The sequence below is a fragment of the Stigmatopora argus genome, chromosome 19 (assembly GCF_051989625.1).
Source record: "Stigmatopora argus isolate UIUO_Sarg chromosome 19, RoL_Sarg_1.0, whole genome shotgun sequence".
Classification (NCBI taxonomy): domain Eukaryota; kingdom Metazoa; phylum Chordata; class Actinopteri; order Syngnathiformes; family Syngnathidae; genus Stigmatopora; species Stigmatopora argus.
The window spans coordinates 13,217,957-13,243,452 of NC_135405.1; the positions used below are offsets into that span (position 1 = coordinate 13,217,957).

At 43.5% G+C, this 25,496-nt stretch overlaps 4 protein-coding genes across 6 annotated transcripts in view; 2 read left to right on the forward strand and 2 right to left on the reverse strand.

Annotated features, from left to right (window-relative positions):
• Positions 1-115: 115 nt before the first annotated feature.
• Positions 116-3,868, reverse strand: LOC144064416 (DBH-like monooxygenase protein 2 homolog). Of its 2 annotated transcripts, XM_077586947.1 has the most exons (5): positions 2,417-3,868; positions 1,492-1,714; positions 1,077-1,223; positions 503-655; positions 116-405 (listed from the first exon to the last, which is right to left on the reverse strand). In XM_077586947.1, exons 2-5 carry the CDS (start codon positions 1,678-1,680, stop codon positions 253-255), a joined length of 642 nt encoding a protein of 213 aa, XP_077443073.1. In that variant the 5' UTR covers positions 1,681-1,714; positions 2,417-3,868; the 3' UTR covers positions 116-252. The 2 variants fall into 2 exon arrangements, with proteins under 2 accessions (XP_077443073.1, XP_077443072.1); XM_077586946.1 differs by lacking the exon at positions 2,417-3,868 and having other exon boundaries at positions 1,492-2,371.
• snx9b (sorting nexin 9b) lies at positions 3,032-11,494 on the forward strand. The gene is made up of 18 exons (XM_077586941.1): positions 3,032-3,351; positions 4,182-4,268; positions 4,621-4,695; positions 5,196-5,306; positions 6,040-6,199; positions 7,094-7,217; positions 7,287-7,371; positions 7,439-7,564; positions 7,626-7,743; positions 8,396-8,526; positions 8,603-8,706; positions 8,774-8,877; positions 8,970-9,047; positions 9,168-9,244; positions 9,779-9,868; positions 10,393-10,507; positions 10,577-10,668; positions 10,736-11,494. Exons 1-18 carry the CDS (start codon positions 3,340-3,342, stop codon positions 10,781-10,783), a joined length of 1,737 nt encoding a protein of 578 aa, XP_077443067.1. The 5' UTR covers positions 3,032-3,339; the 3' UTR covers positions 10,784-11,494.
• LOC144064415 (fibrinogen-like protein 1) overlaps positions 4,493-25,496 on the reverse strand; it is a 25,146-nt gene continuing 4,142 nt past the window's right edge. The window contains exons 5-18 of one of the 2 annotated variants that reach the window (XM_077586943.1): positions 25,175-25,269; positions 24,899-25,070; positions 23,589-23,917; positions 22,320-22,616; positions 14,896-15,014; positions 14,652-14,828; positions 14,378-14,593; positions 14,005-14,124; positions 13,793-13,907; positions 13,553-13,690; positions 13,233-13,449; positions 12,345-12,540; positions 12,081-12,277; positions 4,493-4,876 (exon numbers count right to left, since the gene is read on the reverse strand). In XM_077586943.1, the coding sequence (XP_077443069.1) occupies positions 12,131-12,277; positions 12,345-12,540; positions 13,233-13,449; positions 13,553-13,690; positions 13,793-13,907; positions 14,005-14,124; positions 14,378-14,593; positions 14,652-14,777 (1,275 nt within the window). In that variant the 5' untranslated portion in view covers positions 14,778-14,828; positions 14,896-15,014; positions 22,320-22,616; ... (1 more) ...; positions 24,899-25,070; positions 25,175-25,269 and the 3' untranslated portion in view covers positions 4,493-4,876; positions 12,081-12,130. Of the gene's footprint in view, positions 4,877-12,080; positions 12,278-12,344; positions 12,541-13,232; positions 13,450-13,552; positions 13,691-13,792; positions 13,908-14,004; positions 14,125-14,377; positions 14,594-14,651; positions 14,829-14,895; positions 15,026-22,319; positions 22,617-23,588; positions 23,918-24,898; positions 25,071-25,174; positions 25,270-25,496 lie in introns of those variants that run through there. The other variant, XM_077586944.1, reaches the window with a different exon arrangement.
• The window catches only part of LOC144064414 (potassium channel subfamily K member 2-like), an 8,737-nt gene continuing 5,550 nt past the window's right edge, over positions 22,310-25,496 (forward strand). The window contains exons 1-3 of the mRNA XM_077586942.1: positions 22,310-22,653; positions 23,616-23,935; positions 24,941-25,058. Coding sequence (XP_077443068.1) covers position 22,653; positions 23,616-23,935; positions 24,941-25,058 — 439 coding nt within the window. The 5' untranslated portion in view covers positions 22,310-22,652. The remainder of the gene's footprint in view (positions 22,654-23,615; positions 23,936-24,940; positions 25,059-25,496) is intronic.

The window sequence follows — 25,496 nt, forward strand, 5'->3', positions numbered from 1 at the left end:
TTATCATTAAGAATTTTAATGTATTTATCAAACCAAAAGATAATCAAATTCACTTGGTGTGACTGGATTAGGTAAACAAGTGTGAATCAGAAATGCACGTGTTATAATATTGTGAGTGAATTGATAACAAAACAATGATAACATACTACAGTTAAATGAATATTCTAAAACTAGATATGATTGTGTTTTACTTGTGAGTAAATAAAAATACTACAGAACGCTCACGTATAAAGTACGCAACAGTGTGTTTTTTCAGTAAAGAGCCACGTAGAAGAACACAAGCAGAAATAATGCTTGATTCCAAATCCAAAATGTGCACTTGGCTGCCGCATTGGCCGTATGATTACATCGATGACTTGACATTCCCATCATATCACCGCCATGGCCGTCTCTGTAGGACTGATTCTGAGGAAAAATCAACGAAGAGAGTGTATGTGTATATATTGGGGTTATAAAAAGAAGAAAATACATAATATCTATCTAAAATATTCTAAAATCTTACAGTTTCCAGGGTGGCCGTAGAATAATCTCCATTTGTCGCAATTGTTTTGCTACCATAACCCAGTAGGTTGAGTTGTTTTCCGCCAACCAGACTGTAGTGGAAGCCAATGTCATCCGTGAGTCCGTAAGCATATATCACATAAATGGGTTGGTCCTAGAAAATCAATAATACCATGTGATTATACATAAAAACATTCCACGAAAGAAAAAAACTCAACGTGAATCGCATGGGAGCTTTCTTTCCTAAAAACGTGTTGAATTACATTGAAAAGAAAACACAATCGGTGTCGCTATGGCAGTCGTTTGTGATGGGACGTTTCGAATGAACTTCATTTTAAGAAAGCATTGAGGGGAGCGTAACAGGAGAAGACACAGAAACTAAGATTACATGAAATTTGAGATAAAACAAAAAGGAATATTACGTGCTCAACACAATAGATTGAAAGCAAGTTTGAAGCTCCATGGTGTGAAAAAAAACCAAACAAACATGCATATAGTGTGCATCATAAAAATAGACTAGTATTTATTTGAGATGTGCAATTTATAATCGAATGGAAATGCCAAGTCAGACTTACAAGAATTGGGATGTCCTGCTCATCACATGTCTCCAAATCCCTGGAAAAGGTCATGTGAGTTTGCCCATCGCTCTCATTTAGCGATAGCAACGTGTAGCTCTGCAGCCGGTCCTCCGTGGGGTAGGTGTTCTCCGCGGAATAATAATCCTACAAAACAGTTAGCGTGTCATTAGAAATCGGGCCTCATCATTTCATTAAAAAAAAATGGGTAGAAAAAGTGGGAGAAATGTGCAAGATCATTTTTAAAATGTTTTTTTAGGTATTAACTACGGTGTCCAATCCATTTTGAGTCTGTAAGTTTTGTACTGTACTCGTTTTACTATCAGAACAAACACAAATTGCATTAAGTTCATTGTCAAGGTATTGGATAAAAATAGGTGATTGAGAAAAGTATATAAATGTGGAGGGGACTCACTTTGAAGTAGTCTCCATCGGGTCCGACTCCCCCCATGACCAGATCGGCCCCCGTCATGTCCCCGGTGGGACTCAGGCCAAATCCGATCCAGCCGGTGGTGTTGACGATGAATTTGATGGTGATGTTCCCCCGCGTGCTATCCACCCCCCATTTGATGCAGACCGAGTGATTGCTGTCCAAGTAGTCCATGAAGGGGAGGTTGGGATCTGCCGTTTCCGCCGTCCTGGAGGACCACAAAAGACACAGAAAGTACTGAAGGAGAAGTAAAGACAACATGACGTCTGGTTGAATCCGCAGGATTTTTTGACTGAGACCGACCGCGCGTTTTGGACACACCTGCGAAGAAATGATTGCCCCCCCCAAAAAAAAACTAAACGACACCCCCTGCCAACGTCCCTCGTCATAATCCAACTCCGTGTCTGATGCTGGGTGAAATATGAGCAGGTGTTGAGCAGGGATTATCCTTGTAATGCGGACGAAAACCAGTTTTTTTGCTTCCATTGTGGGCCAGATTGTCATATTAAAAATGTTTTATGATATGACGTGGGCTAATGAGATTCAAAAGGAGAGATGCGGGAACATTTGGACTGTCTTTGAAGGGGAGAGTGTGACTGTTTCAATCTTGCTGTTCAATCTTGCAACCGATTGCACTGATGCACATCTACCAGTAGATGGCAGACGCACACTGAGAAGTTTCTGAGCGAAATGTTGTATTGAAAGAAAAAGAAGAAATAGATTTTTCATTAGCATTTCAAGACAGGATTGCATATTATTACATGAGAGATTTGATGACTAATCTGACTTGCTGGTTAAGTTTCACTGCATTTTATTGCAAAATAGAACACGTTTCCAACTTATATATCTCAGACACGTTAAAACCGTTGTTTATAAACCAAACTGTTTGCGAATATACAACTATACTTACCGAGTCAAGAGTAGTTTACATCTTCTGGAGTCGAGTCCATAAATTTTCCCCGACGCAAGATGGCCACTCGTTATTTACGTGCCCAACTCCTTTGCAAGAAACCTAACGGGTTTATTAAAATTCAACAAGTATACAAACAACATGGCGCTCAGTGTTATAAAAAATGCACAAACGTCATAAATCAAGCATAAGAACAAACAAAGGGAAAAAATAGAAGTGAATCCTACTTTATCTTGAATACGGTTAACAGGGCTTGCATTGACTTGTAATGCATCTTTCAGCCACCAGACGGCGACAACAACAAGCAAAATCTCCCCTGACATTTGAAATCGCTACTCTTTCTGAATAAGAAAACAGTCTACGTTTAATATTAGACTAAATTATTGGGGGGTACAGGTTATAATCGCGATTTATATTTGTATTTTAGTTTAGTTTGACTTAAAAATATATATTCGGGGATCAAAGAAGAATGGAACACTTTTACGCACAAAAAGTTGACATGTTAACAATATATACATTTAAAAATGATTGGTTTTTTTTGTTTAAATAAAGGATGTTGGTGGAATCCGTATCGGATCGAGTCCACCTTTCCGGTTTCCCCTCGGCGGGTCTGGGTCACTCCCTCCCCGCTTTCCAGCATACACACACACACATACACACAATACACACACATCTCTGGGCGGATCCGAACCAACGTCGATCTCGTTTGCTACTTCACAAGAAAAAAAGACTTGTAAAAACTCGTAAACGCGTGTTATCGACGTTTACGTCGAAAATCGCCGCGATTACTTCCCCGAATAGCGTAAGGCTGCGGAAGGAAAATGTCCAGCTGAGTGTCGGAAAAGCCTCTGAAACGAGACGCCAAAAGGGCCTGCTTTTTTCTTGTTTATTTTTTGTTGTAATGATTAATAAATGCTTCGACCATGGCGATGACGGTAAGTTGAGCAAGCTTTATGTGTTGGTTGATCGGATATTTGAAGCTACGTCGTATATTCCCGTTCGAAAAGGCAAGACCGTATTTCTCGTTAGCTTTAACTTCGAAAGTCAAAGTTATCAAAGAGCAAAGACGTTTTGAATATGAATTTAAAAAGTGGGGCAGATCTAACGATGTAAGGACCAAGTAGTAAATGACGCGACTATTTTATAGTAAATGGAAAAATGTATCTCATTATGAAGTCTTGTGACATTTTGCTACCTTTCAAGTGCGGGTCACTTGCTACTCGTGATGCATGCTGGGAAATGGAGTTTTTCTGAAGGACAAGAAAGCTGATGTTTGGCTAGCAGTATTTGACAATTCATTTAAGGAAGTGACTAATAATTAAATGTAAAGAGGAAACAGAACGTTATTTAATTAAAAATATTCATTTTTTAAATTAAAGCACTGTTGTTTTGACACTATAATAACCTAATATGACAAGAAATGACAGTAACTGGCTATAAAAAAATTGCAAAGTGATCTTACATGATCTTGAAGAGCTCATTTGAATTGCAAGATCGTTTTTTAATGCGTTTTGGATGAATAAATGCATGCAAAAATGACCAAATCACATGTTGACTTTGCAAGATAGGCAAACTAAAATGCTAGTCACGTGCCCCCGTTGCTTGTTATTAGTTGACACCGCTATCAAGGGGGGGGGGGGACAAACCAGGAACTAGTTTGGCCTGTTTCTGACTCGGCTTCTGTCACGCGTTTTGAGATATATGTTAATGTTTTGCCGCCTACACGGAAAAGCCGACAAGTGCGCTTTGTCCGTTTTGTGTTCAGGCAAAGGTTTTATACGACTTCACTGCGGAGCCCGGAAACAATGAACTGACGGTGAAAGAAGGCGAGACCCTCAATGTCACCAATCAGGTGAGAATGTCCGTTCGGCAGCAGTTCAAAGGTCGCTTGGCCGTCGGCCTGGTCGTTTTTTCTGCAGTCACTTTTGCATTTTTTCTAGGATCGGAATCGGCTAAGAAAGATTGGGTTTGGAAAATGTAGTTTGGATTTTTAGGTATTAAATCATCGCCTGCCATTTGGTGCAAGAACGTAGTGATACATTTAAATAATATGAAATAGACAGCATAAAAACATGGTGGCAATCGAGGTATTATTTGACTATTTTTTCCCTGCCTGAATACATTTTTTTGGGAAGATTATCGGCAGATTCTCGAGAAAAATGCGCCTAGAATGGAATGATCTAAGCGTCCAATTTGTGTGGCAGCACATCGGCGGCGGATGGATTGAAGCGCAGAACTCCAGAGGGGAAGTCGGCTTGGTGCCCGAAGACTACATCGAGGTACGTACGGGCGACCGGATTTCATGCGTCCTTGTTTAAAAAAGACCAAAAAAAAGAAAAACAAAAGTCCCAGCTGCCAGAAAAGCCAAACGCCAAACAGGATGCACCTCTTTGACAATTGCGCTGATTCCGTCCGTCCGTCCGTCTTCTTTGCCCGCCTCTTTTGAGCTAATCTGATTTCCTGTGGACGGGAAAAAAAGTGTGTTAAGAGTCAAGGTTAACTCCAGATAGACGTATCTTAACATTTTGTCTATTTTGAGGCCTTGTTTGACTGATAAAAGTTGAAAAGTTTGGGGAATTATTGCAATTATTGCGTCCTTTGTGTGTGTCAGATACAGAAATAGCACTCGTTACTGATACTGCGGCTTAAAATACGATGCGCCATATAGTCGTGAAAATACGGTACCTATGAAAACAATGCTATAAATGAACTTTTTAAATGAACCCTTTGTTTCTGCTGGATTATTTTCACTTTTGGAATCATCTCTCCTCTCTCGCAGCTCAGCGAGTCCCCCGCCCCGGCCACCGGATCCACGGCGCCGCCCGCCCCCGCCATCGCCAATGCCGACCTGTCCTTCTTCGACTCCTTAGCCCCCACGCACCAAAATCAGGTAACGCGTCCCCGGCCAGAAATGGAGAAGTGAGAGCCCGCTTGGGTCACGGCGCACGCCTCGTACGTGCGTTAGCGCCGTTTTTAGCCGTACTCGCAGGAAACCAGCTATGGCGGGAAGTTGGGAGGAAGTGAGTGTCGTGCTGTGTCAGTAAAAAATGTTGACAGAGAAAGCGGATGAGTCCGAATCGTGCAAGAGTTCCCTTCACTTTTAATTTTTTTTTTTACCCCCACCCCATCCCACGGCCGGCGCCTAGTGATGATGTCACCTTCTCTCCCTCCCCTCAAGGTGGACGCCAGGGGCTCGAGCCCCCTGTCCGACACCCCCGACACCCCAGTTTCCCCCTACCTATCGTCCCCCGATGAGGTAACCGCCACTAAGGGGCGGTATAGAGCCGCATGACCCCCCCCAGTGGGGAAGCACCCGATGTTTTGCCACCATTTTGCTCCAATGAGTTCCCGCATGAAGTGACACTAACAGTTGAATTTAGCACTAAAACTATAGATGAGTACAGAATTAGCTTCAAATGCTAACTAGCATTTTGTGACGAAAAGAAACATTGGCTTTCATGCTTAAATGATTTAAAAATAGTCACGTCGATGGAGATATGAGCAACGAGTATGAATGATGACGCACGATTTTCAAACGCATGCTGAGATGAATTAGCGACATTAGCGTGTAAACAAGCATTTTTAAAGGAAATAACAGGTCCATTTTTGGGGGTCTTTTCTAGGCCAATGGCAACGATCCCTGGTCCACGTGGAACGCGGAACCCTCGGCGGGCGCCTCCAACAACTGGCCGTCCAATCCGGAGGGCACGCAGACCGGCAAGGCCCAGGGGGACGCGTGGGGCGGGGCCTCCCACGGACACCCTCAGGCCTACCAGGGTCCAGGTAAAAAAGAAAAACCCTTTCTACAAATATTTTCTTAAATTTTTTGGCGATTTCTCCTGACTTCAATTCTGCATTTCTTTATTAGTTTTTTAAATATTAATTTTCCGCCTCTTTCTTTTTCTTTTCAAAGACCTCTACCCTTATCCTTACCTTACTGACTACACAGGTATCCCATGTATGTGTTTATGCACGGTGTGGCCATATGGAAATATATTAAAAACATGTGTGAGCTGCAATTGGTTATATTTTCTTGGCGAAAATTGTTACGGCTTGAGTGCGTGATCAACTTTTTCTAGATTTAAAAGCAAAAAAAATGAGCGAGCGAGTTAGCCGAGGGCTAGTGTAAATATTTATCTTTTTTGTAGTTGTTAATGAAAGCAGGCTTTGCAAGTCATCAAAAAATATGAAATGAAATATTTGCGTTTTGCTGTGGATCTAATTGCTAGGGGGGAATAAAAATCATTGTTAAATAAGGTACAAAATAATTCATTCTCATGTACTATTGCAGAAATCGCTTATTTGGTTTACCCTCATTGAATACTATTAAAAATGCAGTACAACAATGGGAAATGGGACATGTCAATAGTCATGTAAACAGTCAAGAAATTGCATTCTAAAAACTACTCTTAAAGAACAGACTCCTGCCTAAGCAGCCAAATTCAAAGCTTCACTTTTTTTAGTTAAATAAGCTAACCTGTTATTGAGTGATGGCAAAATCTCGTTAGAAACGATCTCGTGGCTTCGGGTTCGATTGGAAAACGAATTCCGCTGTTTGCTTTGTTTCTGTGCGCCTCACCATCAAAAACATCCCAATGCTAACTCCAAAAACGTGTATTTTTTTGCCAGAAAGCCCGATCTTAACATATCGACCGATTTAATTATTTTGTCTAACAGGAGCGGAAGACGACGAATGGGACGACGAGTGGGACGACAAGTCCACCACCGGCTACGGCGAGGCGGAAGCCGGAGATGGCGGCGCCATGCAGAGGGGCGGCGCTCACGCCTCCATGAAACTCAAGTGAGGATTCCAAACACGGTTCCAACGCTCGTTCTAGCCCACGACAAACGCCGACCTTTTGCTTTTCAGGTTTCCCGGCTTCTCCAAGTCCGGCCCCGAGTTGTACCTCCTCTGCAAGCAGACGACCAAGGCCAAGGACAAGCTACCCATCTACGTAAGTTCCTACCCTGGCTTTCGCGGCCGCCACATTCCAACCCTGACAAAACCAACGCATTTCTCAGATGGGCGAGGTGGGTCCGGTGTGGCTCTACCCCGTATCGCAGCTGGACTGCGTGGTGGCCGACCCCAAGAAAGGCTCCAAACTTTACGGTCTCAAGAGCTACATCGAGTACCAGATCATGCCCAACGTAAGAAGCTAGCTCCCTCGCTTAGCCACGGCTACTCGTAAACAAGCGCTTTGGTCTGCAGACCACCAACCGACCGGTGAACCACCGCTACAAGCACTTCGATTGGCTCTACGAGAGGCTCCTGGATAAATTCGGCTCGGCCATTCCCATCCCGTCCCTGCCGGATAAGCAGGTAACAGGTGAGCGGCGCCGCGATTGGTCCTTCGGGCTCGCGTGGAAGCGGACGAAACGAGCGGTGTTTTTTTTTAGGGTCAAAGTGGCGGCCCGGGGGCCAAATCTGGCCCGCCGCATCATTGTGTGGCCCGGGAAAGAAAATGATGAGTGCCTTGTGACTTTCTGTTTTAGGAACAAATTAAAATGAAGAGTATAGATGTATATTAAATTTCCTGATTTTCCCCCTTTTAAATCGATAATTGTCATTTTTTTAATAATTTTTTTCTGTGTTTTTAGTTCAAAAATCATTTTGTGAAATCTAAAAATATATAAAAAAGTGCCGACTTTCTGTTTTAGGATAAAATTAAAATGAAGAATATAGATGTTAATTACATTTCCTGATTTTTTTCCCCCTTTTAAATCAATAATTGTCATTTTTTCATCCATTTTTTCTGTGTTTTTAGTTCAAAAATCATTTTGTAAGATCTAAAAATATATATATATAAAAGCTAAAATAAACACTGTTTTAGATCTATAAAAAACAGAATATTCAGTTCTTTTAATCCATTTATTTAAAAAAATCTAAATATTATATCTAAAATGGTCCGGCCCACATGAAATGGAGTTGACGTTAACGCGGCCCGCGAACCAACCCGAGTCTGACACCCTTTTTTTTAGGGCGTTTTGAAGAAGAGTTTATCAAGATGCGAATGGAGCGTCTGCAAGGCTGGATGAGCCGGATGTGTCGGCACCCCGTGGTGGCCAACAGCGAAGTCTTTCAGCTCTTCCTCACGTACAAAGACGAGAAGGTGGGAGATGTTTTTTTAGCTAAGCGCTAACACATAAGGCTAACGCTCAAGCTATCGTTTTCTTGAAATAACGCAGGACTGGAAAACGGGGAAGAGAAAAGCGGAAAAAGACGAAACGGTGGGAGTGATGATCTTCACCACGGTAGAACCCGAAGCTCCGGATTTGGATCCCATCGAAGTGTAAGTCCAAGAAATGTCCAAAAGCGGTCCTCGCTCGCCATTTTAAACGTTTTTTTGCGCTACGCAGCGAGCAGAAATGCGAGCACTTCAGCAGGTTTACCAAAGCCATGGACGACGGCGTGAAAGAAATCCTGACGGTGGGCCACGAGCACTGGAAACGCTGCACGGGCCGTACGTACGCCGACGCCACCTGCTGGCGGGAAAGCCGCTTTTCCGTTAGCGACCTTAAAAATTATTTTTAACGTGAAATCCTTCTCGTCTAGCTCTGCCCAAAGAGTACCAGCGAATCGGGAAAGCCTTCCAGAACCTCTCGTCTGTGTTTACCAGCAGCGGCTACCAAGGTATTAGCGGAAAGCTAACTCCCGCGACCACGGGAACGCATTATGCTAGGCGACGGACGGACGTTAGCGCCCTTCATCTTGGGAAAATAAATAAAACAATGTATTTTTTCTTTTTGCTAGGTGAGGCGACGCTAACGGACGCCATGACGGCCGCGGGGAAGACCTACGAGGAGATAGCTCAGTTGGTAGCGGAGCAGGTTGGTTGTTATTGGCCTAACCCAAATTTTTGACTGTTGAAGTGGAAATTGGCATCAAAATATAAGAATATAAGAAGGAAAACACGCTAAAGTAAGATGCTATACTTGGCTAAAGTGTAATAATGAGATAACACGATAACAAACAAAGGGATTATTATTAAACTATTATTAAATGGCAACATGAAAAAGGGGCAATATGATATATATTAAATTTCAGGGTCATAAGAAGTCTGAAAAGGAATTTTGCAATAGCTGATCAACTGGTATTATGAGGACAAGACAGTGTTAAAATGTGATGGCATTGGTCCACTTGACCAAATATGGTTGTGCTTCCAGTTTGACTTTGGAGCAGATCCAGATGGACACTTGTAGTCACGTTTGTTTACTCGTAGCTTTGTATGGACGTCTTTTCAACTCCATAAATCCTCCCACTCATCATTCGGGCTAACGCTACTTGGATTCCTGTAACCGCGCTTGTATAATCTTGACATTTTTCAAATGCCACGTTTGTTTGTGTGTGTGTTCTTTGTCCAGCCCAAAAAGGATCTCCACTTCCTCATGGAGACCAACAACGAGTACAAAGGTTTACTGGGATGCTTCCCAGACACCATCGGCGTCCACAAGGTACGAGCCCATGCTACTTAAAGTTAAATGTTTGTCTAGCGACACCATTTTAAGCTTTTAAACCAAAGATGTCAGAATTAGGTTGGTTCGCGGGCCGCTTTAATGTCCACTTGATTTCACGTGGGCCGGACCATTTTAGATATCATATTTAGATTTTTTTTTAAATAAATGGATTAAAAGAACTGGATTAAAAGCCCTGAATATTCCGTTTTTATAGATCTAAAACAATGTTTATTCTAGCTTTTTTTATATATATTTTTAGATTTTACAAAATGATTTTTGAACTAAAAACACAGAAAAAAATGATTAAAAAATTACATTTTTTGATTTAAAAGGGGGAAAATCAGGAAACTTAATATATATCTATACTCTTCATTTCAATTTGATCCTAAAACAGAAAGTCGGCACTCATGATTGACTTTCCCGGGCCACACAAAATGATGCGGCGGGCCAGATTTGGCCCCCAGGCCGCCACTTTGACACGTGTTTTAAACGGTGCGCGCTTGTCCGTTTTTTGCTGGCAGGCCGCCATCGACAAAGTGAAGGAAGGCGACAAGTTGGTGGCCACCAGTAAGATCAGCCATCAGGAAAAGGTCACCATGGCCAAGCGAGTCAGCACTATGTCGTACTCGTTGCAAGGTAGACTATGAGAAAGGCGCCGCCATTTTGTTTTTTTGCTCACCCTTTTTCTATTTGAAAATCCCTCAGCGGAGATGAACCACTTCCATAGCAACCGTATCTACGACTACAACAGGGTCATGCAGCTCTACCTGGAAGAACAAGTCAAGTTTTACGAGACGGTAAAAAGACTTTGGGCGCCCCAACCGTGACCACCGACCGCCATTTTGTCTTTCTTTCCCTTCGCAGATTGCGGCAAAGCTGAGACAAGCTCACGGTCAGTTCACCACCATGTGAAGACCACCACAAAATGGCCGACGCCCACCCACCATACTCCCCTCCCCCTTTTTTTAACGGCCACGGGAGGGTGACGGGAACAAAACGCGCAAAACCGCAGTTTACATCACCGATGACAATGAAGACGTCACTTTCAGCTCATTAAAAAAAAATAGCACAATTCAGCAAAGTTACGCTAGCAAAAAAAAAAAAGTGCCTTTCCTTATGAATGTGTCCGCATTCCTGACTTCCTGTTCCGTGGACAGGAAGCTCCGCCCCTTCCTGGCCGACTCACGTGCCTTGCTCGGTTTAAAAGGACACACACACACACACCTCAAAAAAAAAGTTTCAATCCGTTTCCATTTCTGCTTTTGTTGACGTTTACATTTCAAAAAATTTGGACGTTAATGGCGCTCGACGAGCTAAAAAGAGACAAATTAATTCCCGCTGCCTTTGATGTGATTCTGCTGTTTTTTTATATGAAGGCGCACGAGCAATTATTATTTTTTTGCTTTTCGCTAGCAATCAATCATATTTTTTGTCCGTTTCTCTTCGCATTATTATCTCGTGATACACGATTGGAGTCCATGTACAAATCCATATTTAATAAGCACGCTGACTTGGACAGATTCTCTCTCACGACCGCGTGGCTTTTATTCGTGTACGTGTGCCTACTGAAGTGGCTGGTGAGTGTACATGATGCATATAAATAAATATTACACTATTCAAAGAGGTTTTGGGCCTTTTTTTTCGGGAAAAAAAAAAACGAAGAATCGGCCATCTTTCTACGACAAGAATCCTCGTTTTTGTTGGTGGGGATTCCGGCGCCCGAGCGGGAAAAGCCTCAAAGAGGGGGTTTGTGCAATGTTTTGGAAATGGGGAAGAAGACTGAAAGAAGCCTTTTAGCGCTGCTGGACCATCAGTTTTAGCTGAAAGCCAATATACGCGTGGTTTTTAATCAGGGATGAGACTTAAGATGTGCCCATCTTATCCCCAGGAAAAGTATTAATAAGTAGGAGGGAAAATGTACTATATTTAAATCTCTCTGGTCCAACCAATTTGAAAGTTATTGCAAAATTCTGATTATATAAGTGTGATTCTAATGAAAAAAATCCCTTTTTCAATATACGGTTCCAAAGAAAAAAGCCTATTTATTATTTAATGAATACATTTTGTCACCCAATGTGATACTTTGCTGCAAGCTTTGTTTCCCAAGTGTCAACATACATAGATTTGATCAAATATGCTGTATAACTTTCTCCATTCTTCCATTTTTCTTCTCTAAATATACATTGAAAAATGTCCAAAAATGTCCTACCTGCGTGGATTTATTAGCTCCTTCCCATCGTCGCCACGGCAACAGGTCGCTCACGGCGACGGCCGATTCCCGAAGCCGCGCGGTCGTATCATCATGCTGACTTTCTTCAGCGAGTAAAAGTCGGAATTCCTCCACGAGTGCCAAACCATGCCGTCGGGGCCCAGGTGACCTTTGCCCTTTGCCGCGTAGTGGCCTCCCTGGGGGCGGGGCGACTCGGGTCAGGGACGCCGTAAGGGATCGGGGCCCCGAAGGCCCGCCACTCACCCCGTAGTAGACGCCGTTGAGATTGGCGTAGAAACACTGTCCGTACCACCAGCCGCCGTGGGAGATTTCGGCGCAGATGTCGCCGCTGTCCGGCGTGCTGAAGGCGCGTTTGTCGTGGTACCAGCCGAAAGAATCCCGGGCGCTGCCGGCGAAGCCCGACACGTGGAGACGGTAGCGGTGCTCCTCATCTTCTACGCTGCAAGACAATTTACGGTGACCCGGGTGCGACGACATGGCGTCATTTCCGGAGTATAGCTCGCTCTTTTTTGTCGTAGTTTGGCTGCGACCAATACTCATGTTAGTTGGGATTTTTTTAGGTTGTAGTTCATTCGTTTTCTGAAACGCTTACCCTCACAAGGGTCTGGGGGGGGCGGAGCCTATCACAGCGAACTACGGGCAACTGGCGGGAGACGCCCTGGGTCGGTGGCCGGCCAATCGTAGGGCAGGAGGAGACAAAAGACAACCAATCATAGCTATGGTTGGGAAATTTAGTGTTTAACCAGCTAGCGTAGCTTAGCAAGCATGTTTTTAGAATGTGGGAGGAAATTGGAGTACTCGTAGAAAAGCCACGCGATGATGACCGACCTGGGATTGAACCCTCGACCCCAGAACTGTGAGGCCGACTCCTCATCCACTAGTTTGTCGTTTTCCAAAGATTTGTTAACATGACCTTAATTGGTGTCGATTCAGGCCGTTGTTCTCCATTTAATTAGTATTATTTTTTCTTTAAAGTATGTTTGTGGGTGGTGTAAATAAAGGAATGTGGTGGGTGCGACTTTTCGTACGGTAAGTTCAGTTGTATTTGACTGCCAAGGCCGTACCCACGCCATCCCCACGCACTCAGGCAGCCATCCATCCATCCATCCATCCGCCCACCCAACCACCCACCTGAAGTGCTGATAGAGCGCATGCTTATGTCTTCCGCTCCAGTCCTCCAGATCGATGCGAAGGCTGTATCCCCCCCGGCCGCTCAGCTGGTGGATGTGATCGTTGCCCAGCCAAAATTCGGTGCGCAGGTCGCCGAAGCCGGCCCGGTACTCCCGCCAGCTCCGGTCGAAGCTGACGGATCCGTCCACTCGCCTCTGGATCACCGTCCAACCACCCCCTGCACTCCAAAAAACAAAACAAAAAAACAACAACAAAAAAGCCAAATGAGCGACTGGAGGCCCCGCTCCAAAATGGCGTCCAAATTCTCCGCCGGAACTCGCCGTCGACGTCCATGTTGCAGTAGACCTCCACGGGCACGCCGGCAAACGAGGGCACCACGGTGTAGAGGCCGGACCTCCTGGCGCCGTTGCGGTAAATGGAGGCGCAGTCGATGGGGCAGTTCCTGGGGCCCAGGTGATCTGAACAGGGGGCAAATGCGGTTTGAGCGCCCTCCGGTGGATAGCTTCGGTTTTTGCTCCCTTCGCTAGCAAAATGTGACGGTCCGAGGAGAACGCTCGTACCTGGGCGCCGGGCCTGCTGGGTGCTCATCAGGGGGTTCGGCCGGGCGGGGTCGGCGGCACACCCCGGACTGTCCTTCACCTGCTCCACCAATGAGGTGAGGTTGCGCACTTGGTTCTAAAAGAGAGGTGGGTTACGTTTTGCCAATTCTGCTCCGATATTCAAAATGAAAGCCATGAAATAAAATGTTGGGCAGCGATAGCAACTATTTGACCTGCAGGTTGAGGACGAGCGTCCCTTGTAGATGCAGCCGGTTGTTAGCGTGGGCGTAGCGTTCCTCCATCTCGTGGAAACGGCGCTCCACGCCGCTGCTGGAATTGCTTCTGTCGTCACGCTAACGCGGGAAGAAAAAAGAAGAAAAAAAAACAGTCTTTTAGACGTGGTTCTGGAATGAAGACAAGACGCGGGCGGTCCACGTGTCCTCTCATTGGCTTGCGGGATCATGTCGCACGAGGCAACACGTGGCGGACAAGAAGGCTAATCCCGTTAAGTTAGCGAGGTCAAGGTGGCGTGGACCAGGCGTCAGCACGCGCTTCGAGTTCAGGCGAGCGTTTGGGACGCGAGAACCCGGCGGGATTTGCCTCTACCTGCATCTCCAAGACCCGGATGCGATGGCGGTGGCTCCTCAGCTCCTCCCGGAGCTCCGAGACGGTCTCTTCCAACGCCGCCAGCTGCCGCTTGCGCTCTTGGTTCTCCCGCAGCCAGTAGGAAACCTCGTCCGTGCAGCGGAACATGTCGGGGCAGCGCCGCTCGTCCAGCTGCGGCAGCGAGGCCGCCAGGTGGCACATGCCGTCCTCCGTCACCTGGGAAAAATGACAAACAGGAGCTAAAAAAAAACAAAAAATGGCGACGACCGCTTACCTGACTGCTGTATTCGCCGCACTGGGGTCCCCCGCCGATGCGGCGCGTGGCGTTGGGCCCGTCCGCCGTCACCCCGGAGAGGACCACCAGGAGGGCCCACACGGGGACGGCGGGGGGCCGCGTCATGGCCGCTTAGCGACGGCGCCCCGGGCCGGACGTGGAGGCTGCCGTCTCAGCCTAAAAGGTGAAGAAAAAAGGATCTATATTTCTATAGAGCATGTGTGTAAAATGTACGTCTACTGACCTGGCGGGAAGTCGCCCTCGCGGCCCATCCCGGGCGAGGGTCTCTTTCCATGGCGATGGCGCACCTGGGCTTTTGTTTGCCGTCTCGCTTTCTACGGACATCCGAGACCCATAATCCACCTGTAAGAGGATTCGCAGAGCCAAAGAGATGAGGAGGGGGTTGAAAGCGTGCCCGGAAAAGGGCGACGGGGAAAATAAATATTTCATAAATAGGTCTTTCAATTGCATTGCAAAAATGGAAAAAAATAAACATCAGCAATAAAAAAAAGACTTGAGTTATGAATATATCGAAATTATTTAGCACTTCATACAATCACACTTTAAAAAAAAATAATAATCTATGGAAAGAAAGTAAAGATAATTTCAAAAATTAGGCCATATTTTTAAATCCAATTAGGTGGTCATTGTTGTTCCTTCTAGACGCTAAAAATGTAAAATAACGCATTTGTAAAAGACATTTTGCTTTTGTATTTATATTTAGTCTTTCTAAATTATTCCAAAGATTTTTGTCTACATAATATAGTAATATCATTTCAAGAATTAGGCCATATTTTTAGTGAAAATTGTCTTGCTCCTTCTAGTAGCTAATATGTATTTATTATTTTTTAAAGGGTCATTCCATATTTGGTTATATTTTGTATTATGTAATTATAGTCTTTTAATTTTTTTTTGTAGTTAACATTTTTAAGCAATTGATCAATTTTAACCACATGAATAAGTAGCACGTATTTTCAATTTTGATGATTTTAGCGCACGCGCGCTAATCCTGCTCTTAGGTGCAAAGGTCCCCGGGGGTGACGTGTATCTGGAGTGGGCGTACGAGGGGTGTTTATCCAATTATGAGGCCAATCTGTCACTTCCGCTTTTGGCTCTCACGGACGCAAAGTCAACGTCCTCCCCCGCTCGCCACAAAGAACGCGGCCAATGACGTCCCTGAAAATAAAGTAGCTAGCAAGCTAGCTTCATCTTGTGCTGCTCTATTTGGAAAAGCATATTTGCGAAAAATCTGGGTTTTCACAATTGAATTCTAATACTCTTAAGGATATGTATACCGAAAAATTGATCATCTTACCAAGCTTTGTTTAGTTGACTTAGTGTTTTTTTTAATGTGTAATTGAAAATTTTCCCCAAAATGGCCTATTTTTTGTTGATTATTTGTGTTTTCTTACATAAATAAATAAAAACAAAACAGTATATAACACATGTGTCAAAGTGGCGGCCCGGGGGCCAAATCTGGCCTGCAGCATCCTTTTGTGCGGCCCAGGAAAGTAAATCATGAGTGCCGACTTTCTGTTTTAGGATCAAATTAAAATGAAGAGTATAGATGTATATTAAATTAACTGATTGCCCCCTTTTAAATCAATAATTGTAATTTTTGAATCAATTTTTTTCTGTGGTTTAAGTTCAAAAAGAAATTTGTAAAATCTAAAAATATATATAAAAAAAGCTCAAATAAACATTGTTTTAAATCTATCAAAAACTGAATATTCAGGGCTTTTAATCAATTTATAAAAAAAAAAAATCTAAATATTATATCTAAAATGGTCCGGCCTACATGAAATCGAGTTGACGTTAAAGTGGCCCGCGAACCACCCTTGGTGTACCCTATCGAATGATTTCTTTTATTTTATCGTGATAACAATTTTAGTATTGGTCCATATAGAAAGCGCACTGGATTATAAGGCGCCCTGTCTATTTTGTAGAAAATTTAAGACATTTAAGTGCGCCTTAGAGTCGTGAAAATACGGTAGTCATTTATTTAACAGGGCTGGGCAAACTTTAAAAAAAGGGCCAAAAGTGAGTGCTTTGGTTTCAATCTCAAAAGAGCAAAACTTTCCACAATACTAGTGTCCTGCAAGTGCAATCAGTGGATTGGCGTCAGGTGCTTCTCGTAGCCCAACCCCCACTGGTTCAAAGTTTGTCAGTCAGCTCGGTCGGTGCCGGATAGCTTGGAACACATGTGTCACAGTGGCGGCCCGGGGGCCAAATCTGGCCCGCCGCATCATTTTGTGCGGCCCGTGTTAGTAAATCACGAGTGCCAACTTTCTGTTTTAGGATCAAATTCAAATGAAGATTATAGATGTATATTATATTTCGTGATTTTCCCCTTTTTAAATCAATCATTGCAATTTTTTATCCATTTTTTTCTTTGGGTGTTTTTAGGTCAAAAAGCATTTTGTGAAATCTAAAAATAAATATATACAAATATTTTCGGTTTTCCACTTTAATATTGAAAATAATTTTTAAAAAATTGTTTCTATTTGAAATGAAAAACAAATGGTTATTAGATGTTTTCCCTTACTATGAAAAAAAAGTTCAAATAAACAGTTTTATATCTATAAAAAAACTGAATATTTAGGGCTTTTGATCCAGTTCTTATAATCCAATTTAAAAAAAAAAATCTAAATATTATATCTAAAATGGTCCGGCCCACATGAAATCGAGTTGATGTTATTGCGGACCGTGAACCAACCCGAGTTTGACCCCCTTGGTATATAACATGAGCCATGAAGAAACAACCTCAAGGAGGCGCTATTACCCAACTTAACGGCCCTTGACTGGATGGCGTTGTTTTCCCCAGCTTTCAATGCCATTGACGGCGATAGACGTCTTATCCCACAAAAATAAAATATGATTTTTTCTTCTTCTATGGCTCTCGTTCATACGCGAGGGTGTCAACGACGAAATGATTCCACGGGAGCGATCCGTGTTAGCGCGTCATTTATGAAAACATCCGCATTGGCAGCGTGAGGTTGTTGTTTTTTTTCTTCTTCTTTTTCTCCCGCGGTCATTGAATGTTTCATGAACGTGTCTCAGCCTTGACGTCAAGCGTTCGCCGCTTTTGTCCGCGGTGGGCCGACTTATTATTTAAAGAGGGCGCTTACATCACAACAAGGGGACGTTTTATTTTTAATTGATGTCACAAAAAGAGGGTAATTACATTGGAAATTTAAGATTCATTGTCAAAAATGATTTTTAGAATCGGACTTTACGGATTGGCCAAAAAGATTTGAAGATAAAAACGATATACGTCTAATTTAGAGTGCCTTGTCGTCGGGAGCTAGCGTGCGCGCAGGGGTTATAACTTTTTAACAACCTCGCCGTGTAGTGCATGATGGGTAACGCCCCCCTCGGAGTTCCTTTTGGAGCCAGCGAGATGCTCTCCGCTTTTCCCCTCGTTTTCACCCCTCGGTGTTCGCGCCGGCCCGTCGCCATGGTAACCCGGGCCACGTCACGACCAGATGCAATACAGCTAGCGTTACGCTTTGGGAATGAGACGGCGCTTAAGCGCGATGCGTTCGTTTAGCGGAAGGGTGTCAAACTCGGGTTGGTTTGCGGGCCGCATTAACGTCAACGCCATTTCATGTGATCCAGACCATTTTAATATTTAGATTTTTGTTTTTTAAATTGGATTAAAAGCCCTAAATAGTCAGGTTTTATAGATCTAAAGCAATATTTATTTTAGCTTTTTTTTTCTTAGTATTGGAAAATGTCTTTTAATCATGTTTTTTATTTCAAAAGGATTTTTTTTTAAAATTATGTTCAATATTGAAGTGGAAAACGGAAAATATTTATTTTTAGATTTTCCCAGATGCTTTTTGAACTAAAAACACACAGAATGTTTAAAAAAAAAAAAGACAATTATTGTTTTAAAAGGTGGAAAATCAGGAAATGTAATGTACATCTATACTCTTCATTTGAATTTGATCCTAAAAGAGAAAGTCGGCACCCATAATTTACATTCTCGGGCCGCACAAAATGATGCAGCGGGCCAGATTTGGCCCCCGGGCCGCCACTTTGACACCTGTGGTTTAGTGGTTTACGCTTGATTAGGCCTGGGACGGGTGTCGGGAACAAAATGGGCGAGGCTTTGGACGTCTAGGGGCGTCGAGGGCAGCCCGTGACTTCAAACAACAGGGGAAGGAGGCTTGGAAATATAACAAGGAGGCAATCTGAAGGGGTCAAAGGTTACGGCTGGCAAAACATGTTTCTGGGGCGACTCGGTTTTTCTATTCAGGCTTCGGAAAAATAATGTGCACACTTGTGGTGGCGGTCAATGAGGCACTCTAACGGCGCTGGATGGATTTTCAAATGGTTAAACAAAGCAAAAGAGGCGTTGAAGTCATGGGCTGCCATTGACAGCAATAAGCAATTAGACTGCTGCTTTATCTATAACGGGCGGAACTAAAAAAAGCGTTCGACGAGTTTCCGTCGACGTCGTGACTCGGCGTCAATGTCCCCCGGCGCTGGCTTTCTAAGACGGGCGCGGTAAAAAGCTCTGGCTAAGCTGCTAACGAGCCCTCCACTTTATGTAGCGATCAAATTAAAACAAAAAAGAAAAAGAACGCGATGACTCAGACGCGGGCTTCCGACGTAAATCCCCACCTATCAGGACTCGCCGTTGTTTGCAAACTAGCGGAGCGCCCACGGAACATAAGCTCCGACTCTAATCCTTTTTCTGACTATCATCTTTATGACCAAAACGGGCCGCAATCTGCGCCGGGGGGTCACGTGATCGTATTTACGACGACGAGACGGCGGCGGCGCTTTGGATTTACGACTTTAGCTAATGGCTCACCTCCGGCGTTCGGGCGAAAACAGACATTTATCGGACGGTCTTCTTCTTTGTTTACGAGCTAAATTGAAAAATCCGGTGTCTCTTCAGAGGATAAAGAATATGACCGCCTGGTGGCTTCCGGTAGGCGTAATGAAATCAATATTCCCAAATGTAATTAGGATTCCAGGTCGGTTTAATTGGATTGGCCAGGTCCGAGCGCCCTAAGAAACTTTTGACGGTTCTCGATTGGGTTTTAGTCGAGGACGGAACGTGACTTGCGACTTCTGTGTTTGAACGAGATGTTACACTCGGTAATAATAACTTTTGATATTACGGGGAATCATTTTGGGCCAGTAATAAGTTTGTTACTCTTTAGCAAAAATATTAGCATATTATTGCATATATTATTTCTCAATTTCAAATCATATTTCTCCAGTCAAATGATTGAATAAGTCATTAACCCCTTCCTGCTTTAGCCCGGAGCCCAACAATATCATTTTTTTTTTGGTCCTGATATGTTATCATTTAAAAACATCATTATTGCATTGGACAGCCAATGAGCTAATGGCGTTTTCCTCTCTATTTTGATATATCGATAAAGAGTACTTTAAAGAAAATCGGATTATCGGGGATGGCTAAAACGCATTTGTGACATTTGCAATCGTTTCCATGGGAATATTATATGCGATTTGGATTAAACTGGACGCAATATTCATATCTGAAGGTAGCGTTGAACGTTAGACGCATTTAACGACAAACGGATAGAACGTAGATATGCGCTTTAAATATTGCCAATGGCGCTACGCTAAATGTCACGTAGTCTTTTGTATGCGCCATTTATAATAGCGCTATAATACACCCGCTTTTTTTATCCTCTCACATCAATACACATAAGAAATTTCCGTAATCCGCGCCAAGGCGTTCACGGTAAAGGACGTGCGTCCGCAACAAACGCGCCTATTGATGTACGTCGTGCCAAAATGACCGTTAATCGCGGCAACGCCCGAGGATGGACGGCCGCACGACCTCCGCGTTTTACCGCCAAGGTCGTCCTGGCGCTCAATTTGTGGAGCCGGGGCGGGGTGGTTATCAATCACGTACTCGGCCGCCGTTTTCCGTGATTTACGTGACGTTTTTTTTTTTTTTCTCTCGGGGAAAGAGTGGATTGTGCGGATGAAACAAATGTTTCCGGCGGCGGGAAGAGATAAAACGACGCAATTCACCGGCGGAGATTGAGCTCCGAGACGCGTATCGATTGGCTCGCCGCCGTTTGAGAATACAAAAGCTAGCTTGACGCCATTGGGGAACGTTTCCTAGAAATGAAGAAAAATGGACACGTTTCCTGGAAATCGGACTCAAAGAGAACCGGACGCCATTTTAATCAGAGTCATCTGATAGAACGAGGAAATGATCTTAGACCATTTAGACGGGCTTTCAAATTAAAAGCAAAGCCACACGTAATTTTTTTAGTTTTTTTTACGACGCACAAAAGAAAAATGTAACGAATCGATTTAGGAGATCCAAGTGGTGATATCGTGAGGTTAAATTGTAAAATGACGAGATTAAAATGCTATTACGAGAGAAACGGTTGTAATATTTTGAAATAAAGCTCATGTCATATTCCAAATTTGCTTAATTATATATATACTTTACTAGATAAATGTCATGTAAATGAGCGTAATACGACGAAATTCAACATTTATTGTTTTGAAACGTATCGGAATGCGACACTTTTTAATGTGAAAATTTGGATTTGGATACGTTGAAACTCATTGTCCGCCACTGATTGCATTTTAGCAAAGCCATGCATTTTTCAGCATTTGACGTCCTCAAATATTTACAAAAAGCTTTTATGAAAACGATTCTTTTCTTTCTTGTCGGCCTTCCCGAGCGAGCGAACGCATCTTAGCAACGATAAATGCGTGGGGGTGGCGTTTAGCGGGACCCGACGGAGAGGACAAACGCACCATTACGAGAGCGAGGGGTTACGTTTACGTGATCTGGCGCTCTAAGCTGATTGGGCAGAAACAGAATTGACATTTAACCAATCTACACTAAAAAAAATGCATTAGGGGAAGACAGTAGCTATTATGTAATAATGGAGTTACTATATTAGGAGACATTTTAGTCAAAGATTTCAATGATACGAAGAAATATTTGTTTTGATGACTTTTTCCATATAGAAATATATAAGGAATCATCTATGAATGATTTGAAATATGTTGGAGTTGACATTTTTCAAATTAATTCTCACTTAACTGTAGTATTGTTTATTATAGTTTGATTGGAGAAATAGTTATTTTTTAAACAATTTGGTCACGCCCCCGTCACTGTTCTCCCCCCGGATTTCCGCCACTCCATTATTCACCGTGCCTTTCGCCTCATATCTTTCCAATTCATTTTTCCCCCTCATTAACTCCCGCCCACTTCCTGGATGACACGGCCAACAAAAATTGATTGACTTCAATCGAGCATCCAAATCCTTAAAAACAATCTTTTTACCTTAACCGGCCACCCATTAACTTGAACATTTAACCCAAGAACATCAGACTGGACGTCTATCTCCGTCATTGGCGACCAATCCGCAAATACATAAAAGTTTAAATTGAAAATTTTCATTTTTTTGACCTAATTCCCATCCCCTGAAAATAAACAAACCTGCAACATATGCAGTTAAGAGCGTCATAATGTTGCATAAAACTGAAATATGTCGAGAGTACACGTACTGAATTTAGCGTATTTTCCTCGTATTTCTCCATAACGCCATTTGAATGGATGGATTTCTCTCCCCCCCTCTCTCACCCAATCTCTCTCTCTCTCTCTCTCTCTCTCTCTCTCTCTCTCTCGAGCAAAGCACGCACACTCACCTTTCATTTCGGCGTCTCGCCGACACCCGGATGGATCGGACGGAGGGGGTCCTCCTCCCCCCCGGGTGCGTTTAGCGGGCGAGGAACGCCATGTCCTGCGCGTCCAGCCGGGATTTTTCTCTCCGCCGGAGACGAGGCGCCGAAAGGGACCATGCGGAGCGCGCCCACGTCCGTGGCGTGAGGTGAAAATCGTCAAGCGCTCCGTCGAGGAGGAAGAGGAGGCTGGCGCCGGCACCCCCGGCGGCGGAAGCCGCGGCGGGGGAAGGCCGGCGGCTCTCGCTCGGAGAGGAGATCGGTCTAGGAGGGAAACAAGTGGAGAGGAGATGGTAGAGAAGTAAGTGGCAGGAATGGTTTCTGGTCGAGATGCAATCATTTGTTGTTGTTGTTTTTTTGAGTGGGAAACAAGGGAATTGTGGGAGTTTTTCTATTTTATTTTTAATTTTTGGGATCGTGCCGTTTCCATTTGAGCAGGCAAGACAATGACAGTGAAATGCTTAATTACAATTGCACTAATGTGGAAATTGGTTGCTTATAGTACAATTTTTTTTTTTATATGTTTATTTTTTCCACGGTATTTATATTTTTTTGAGACACTCAAAATATTTGTATTTTCAGCTCATTTTTCTGGCTTTTTGGGTATTCAAATTGATTTTTTGTATTAGAAGGATAGTATTATAATATATTATTTCATTTGAGTTTTTAATTCTTATTTAGTCATGTGAAGCATTTTATGGAGTTTTGTATTGTTTTTTTTTTAATATTTGTTTTTATTTTTTTAAATAGGTCAAATTTCTAATTAGGGTTGGTGAATTAATATCATTTTAATAGCATTACTATTATTATTAGTAGTAGTACTATTATTGTATATTGCTATAATTTGCCCTTTATTTGATACCTTATCAAAAATTGTATTTCATATTTCCTTTTCACATGAATATTTTTAATTTGAATAATTGCCATACTAAATAGCGCTACTTTTCTTTGCTGTTTACTTTTTAAAAAATGATAAGGCCCATTAAGTGGTTACGCAACCGGAGGCAAAGACAGTTGGCGGCTAAAAAAAATCTTTTTTAATATTCATATTTTAATATTTAATGAACTTCCTCTCCCATGTAATGGCAAAAGACTATTGCAAGGTAATGATTGGCAAGACAATAGCCATCTGTGGCTTTATTATAATATATATATAGCTTCATTTTTTTTCTTTTTCTGGTGGGCTCTCCTGTCGCTAGGCAGAATTGATGCGAATCGATGATTAATCTCCATTACCTGTAAACCGACGTCATCCCTCCGCAGTGGCCGCGCCGGACCTCCTGGACCCCAAATCCGCCGCCCACAACTGCAAGCCCCGCCTCTCCTTCTCGGCCAATCCGGTGGTGCTGACGTGCGCCGAGGAAGAGGAGCGCGAGTTCGCCCGCGCCACCGTCATGCGCTGGAAGACCGTGTCGGCCATCTTCTTCCTGGTGGTGGTCTACCTGGTCATCGGCGCCACCGTCTTTCGGGCGCTGGAGCAGCCGCACGAGAGCTCGCAGAAATTGGCCATCCTGGCCGAGAAGCTCGACTTCCTGGCCGTGCACGCTTGCGTCAATTCGTCCGAACTGGAAGATTTGGTCAAGGTAATGGGGAAAAGGGGGAGGGACTTATTTCTTTTTCAATGGACAAAAGGGTTTAGCTTGGCAATCAAAAACATCAAAGCGTCTTTGCGTCTGGGTTACCGTATATTCTCCGCGTACACTTAAAATTGCCTTAAAAGGGTTGAATTTTACGAGTTCCCTCGTATAAGCCGCCCCCCAAGTCACAATTTTGACCTCCATATTCAGGGTTTTAATATGGAGTACAAATGTGTTACTTTGAAGGGAATATTTTAAGAAAAATCATCGCATGTGCTATTTCTGAGATACTGTATAAATGGATTTATAATTCGACATTTCTAAAGGGTGTTGCCTGCACGTAGACAAATTCAAAAAGGAAGTCACGTGACCAGTACAACCAGGATGTGTGTCCGTAGCGGTCTAGTTTGTCATCCCTAGGTAAGATGGCGGTGCCCAATGGCAATTTTCACATCTAATGCAAGATTTTTTTTACATTCATAGACGTCAAAATGAATTTTGTTTAGCCTTTTATCTGTTTATCTTTTAAATAAATTACCACATCGGCCTCATTGTGTTGCGTTATGGCATTCCGTCTTTGTCAGCTTGCAGTTTCTAAATTCTAAAGTCTAAATTGTGCGCATATAAGCCGTACCTTGGATTCAGTCATCATCTTTTTTTAGCGACAAATAGGGCCTATATACGAGAAAATACGGTAATTCAAATATAGGGGTAAAATTAGGCATAACGTAGACATAACACTCGCATTACGTAGACATAACACTTGTGGCGCTTTTAATTGGTGATACCAGTGAAGAAATGGAAAACAAGGAAAATTCATGTGTTTTGGGGGTGTTTTGACGTATTTTACATTATATTTTCACTGGCGTGACCACTTTAGAGCGCCTCGTCTGCCGCGCTCTTAATTAGCTCCGCTCTAAAAGTTTTCGTCATCTGCGGAGCAATCGTCGGGAGAATGGCCGCGCTCACCTTTTGCTTCTCTTCCTCCGCCACGGCCGCCGACGCCGCCAGCAAGTGGTTTCCGCCATCCGGGCCGGCGTAAACCCATCGGGGAACTCGTCCAACCAGATGAGCCTGTGGGACCTGGGCTCTTCCTTCTTCTTCGCGGGAACCGTCATCACCACCATCGGTGAGTGCGAACCTAAACGCGGCGACGGACGGGTAGTCACGATGCCATTTGACGGAGTAATTTGGCGTGAAATTGCCGTGGCGTCCGAAAAGAGACACTACGCTACGTGAGCGTACCTTTGATGCAGTCGCTGTTATTTTCTTGTCACACTTTTCTTCATCTGACACCTGCAGAAGCTCACGAATCCATAAATTTGCAGCTCCTCTCGCGCCTGTAAATGAGAGTAGCGCGTATGCTCATTTGGTTTTCAGTCACGGAATTCATCACGCCGTCCCGTGTGGTCTAGCGCGGAGGGCCATAAAATCATTCATATTTCGAAATGTTCTTCATTGAGAGCCATTGTCAGAATTTTAAAGATAAAATACATGAAAATGTGGGCCTTTTTTTGCCATTTCACCACTTTGTACATCAAAAAAAGTGTTTTAATTTTTTTGACAA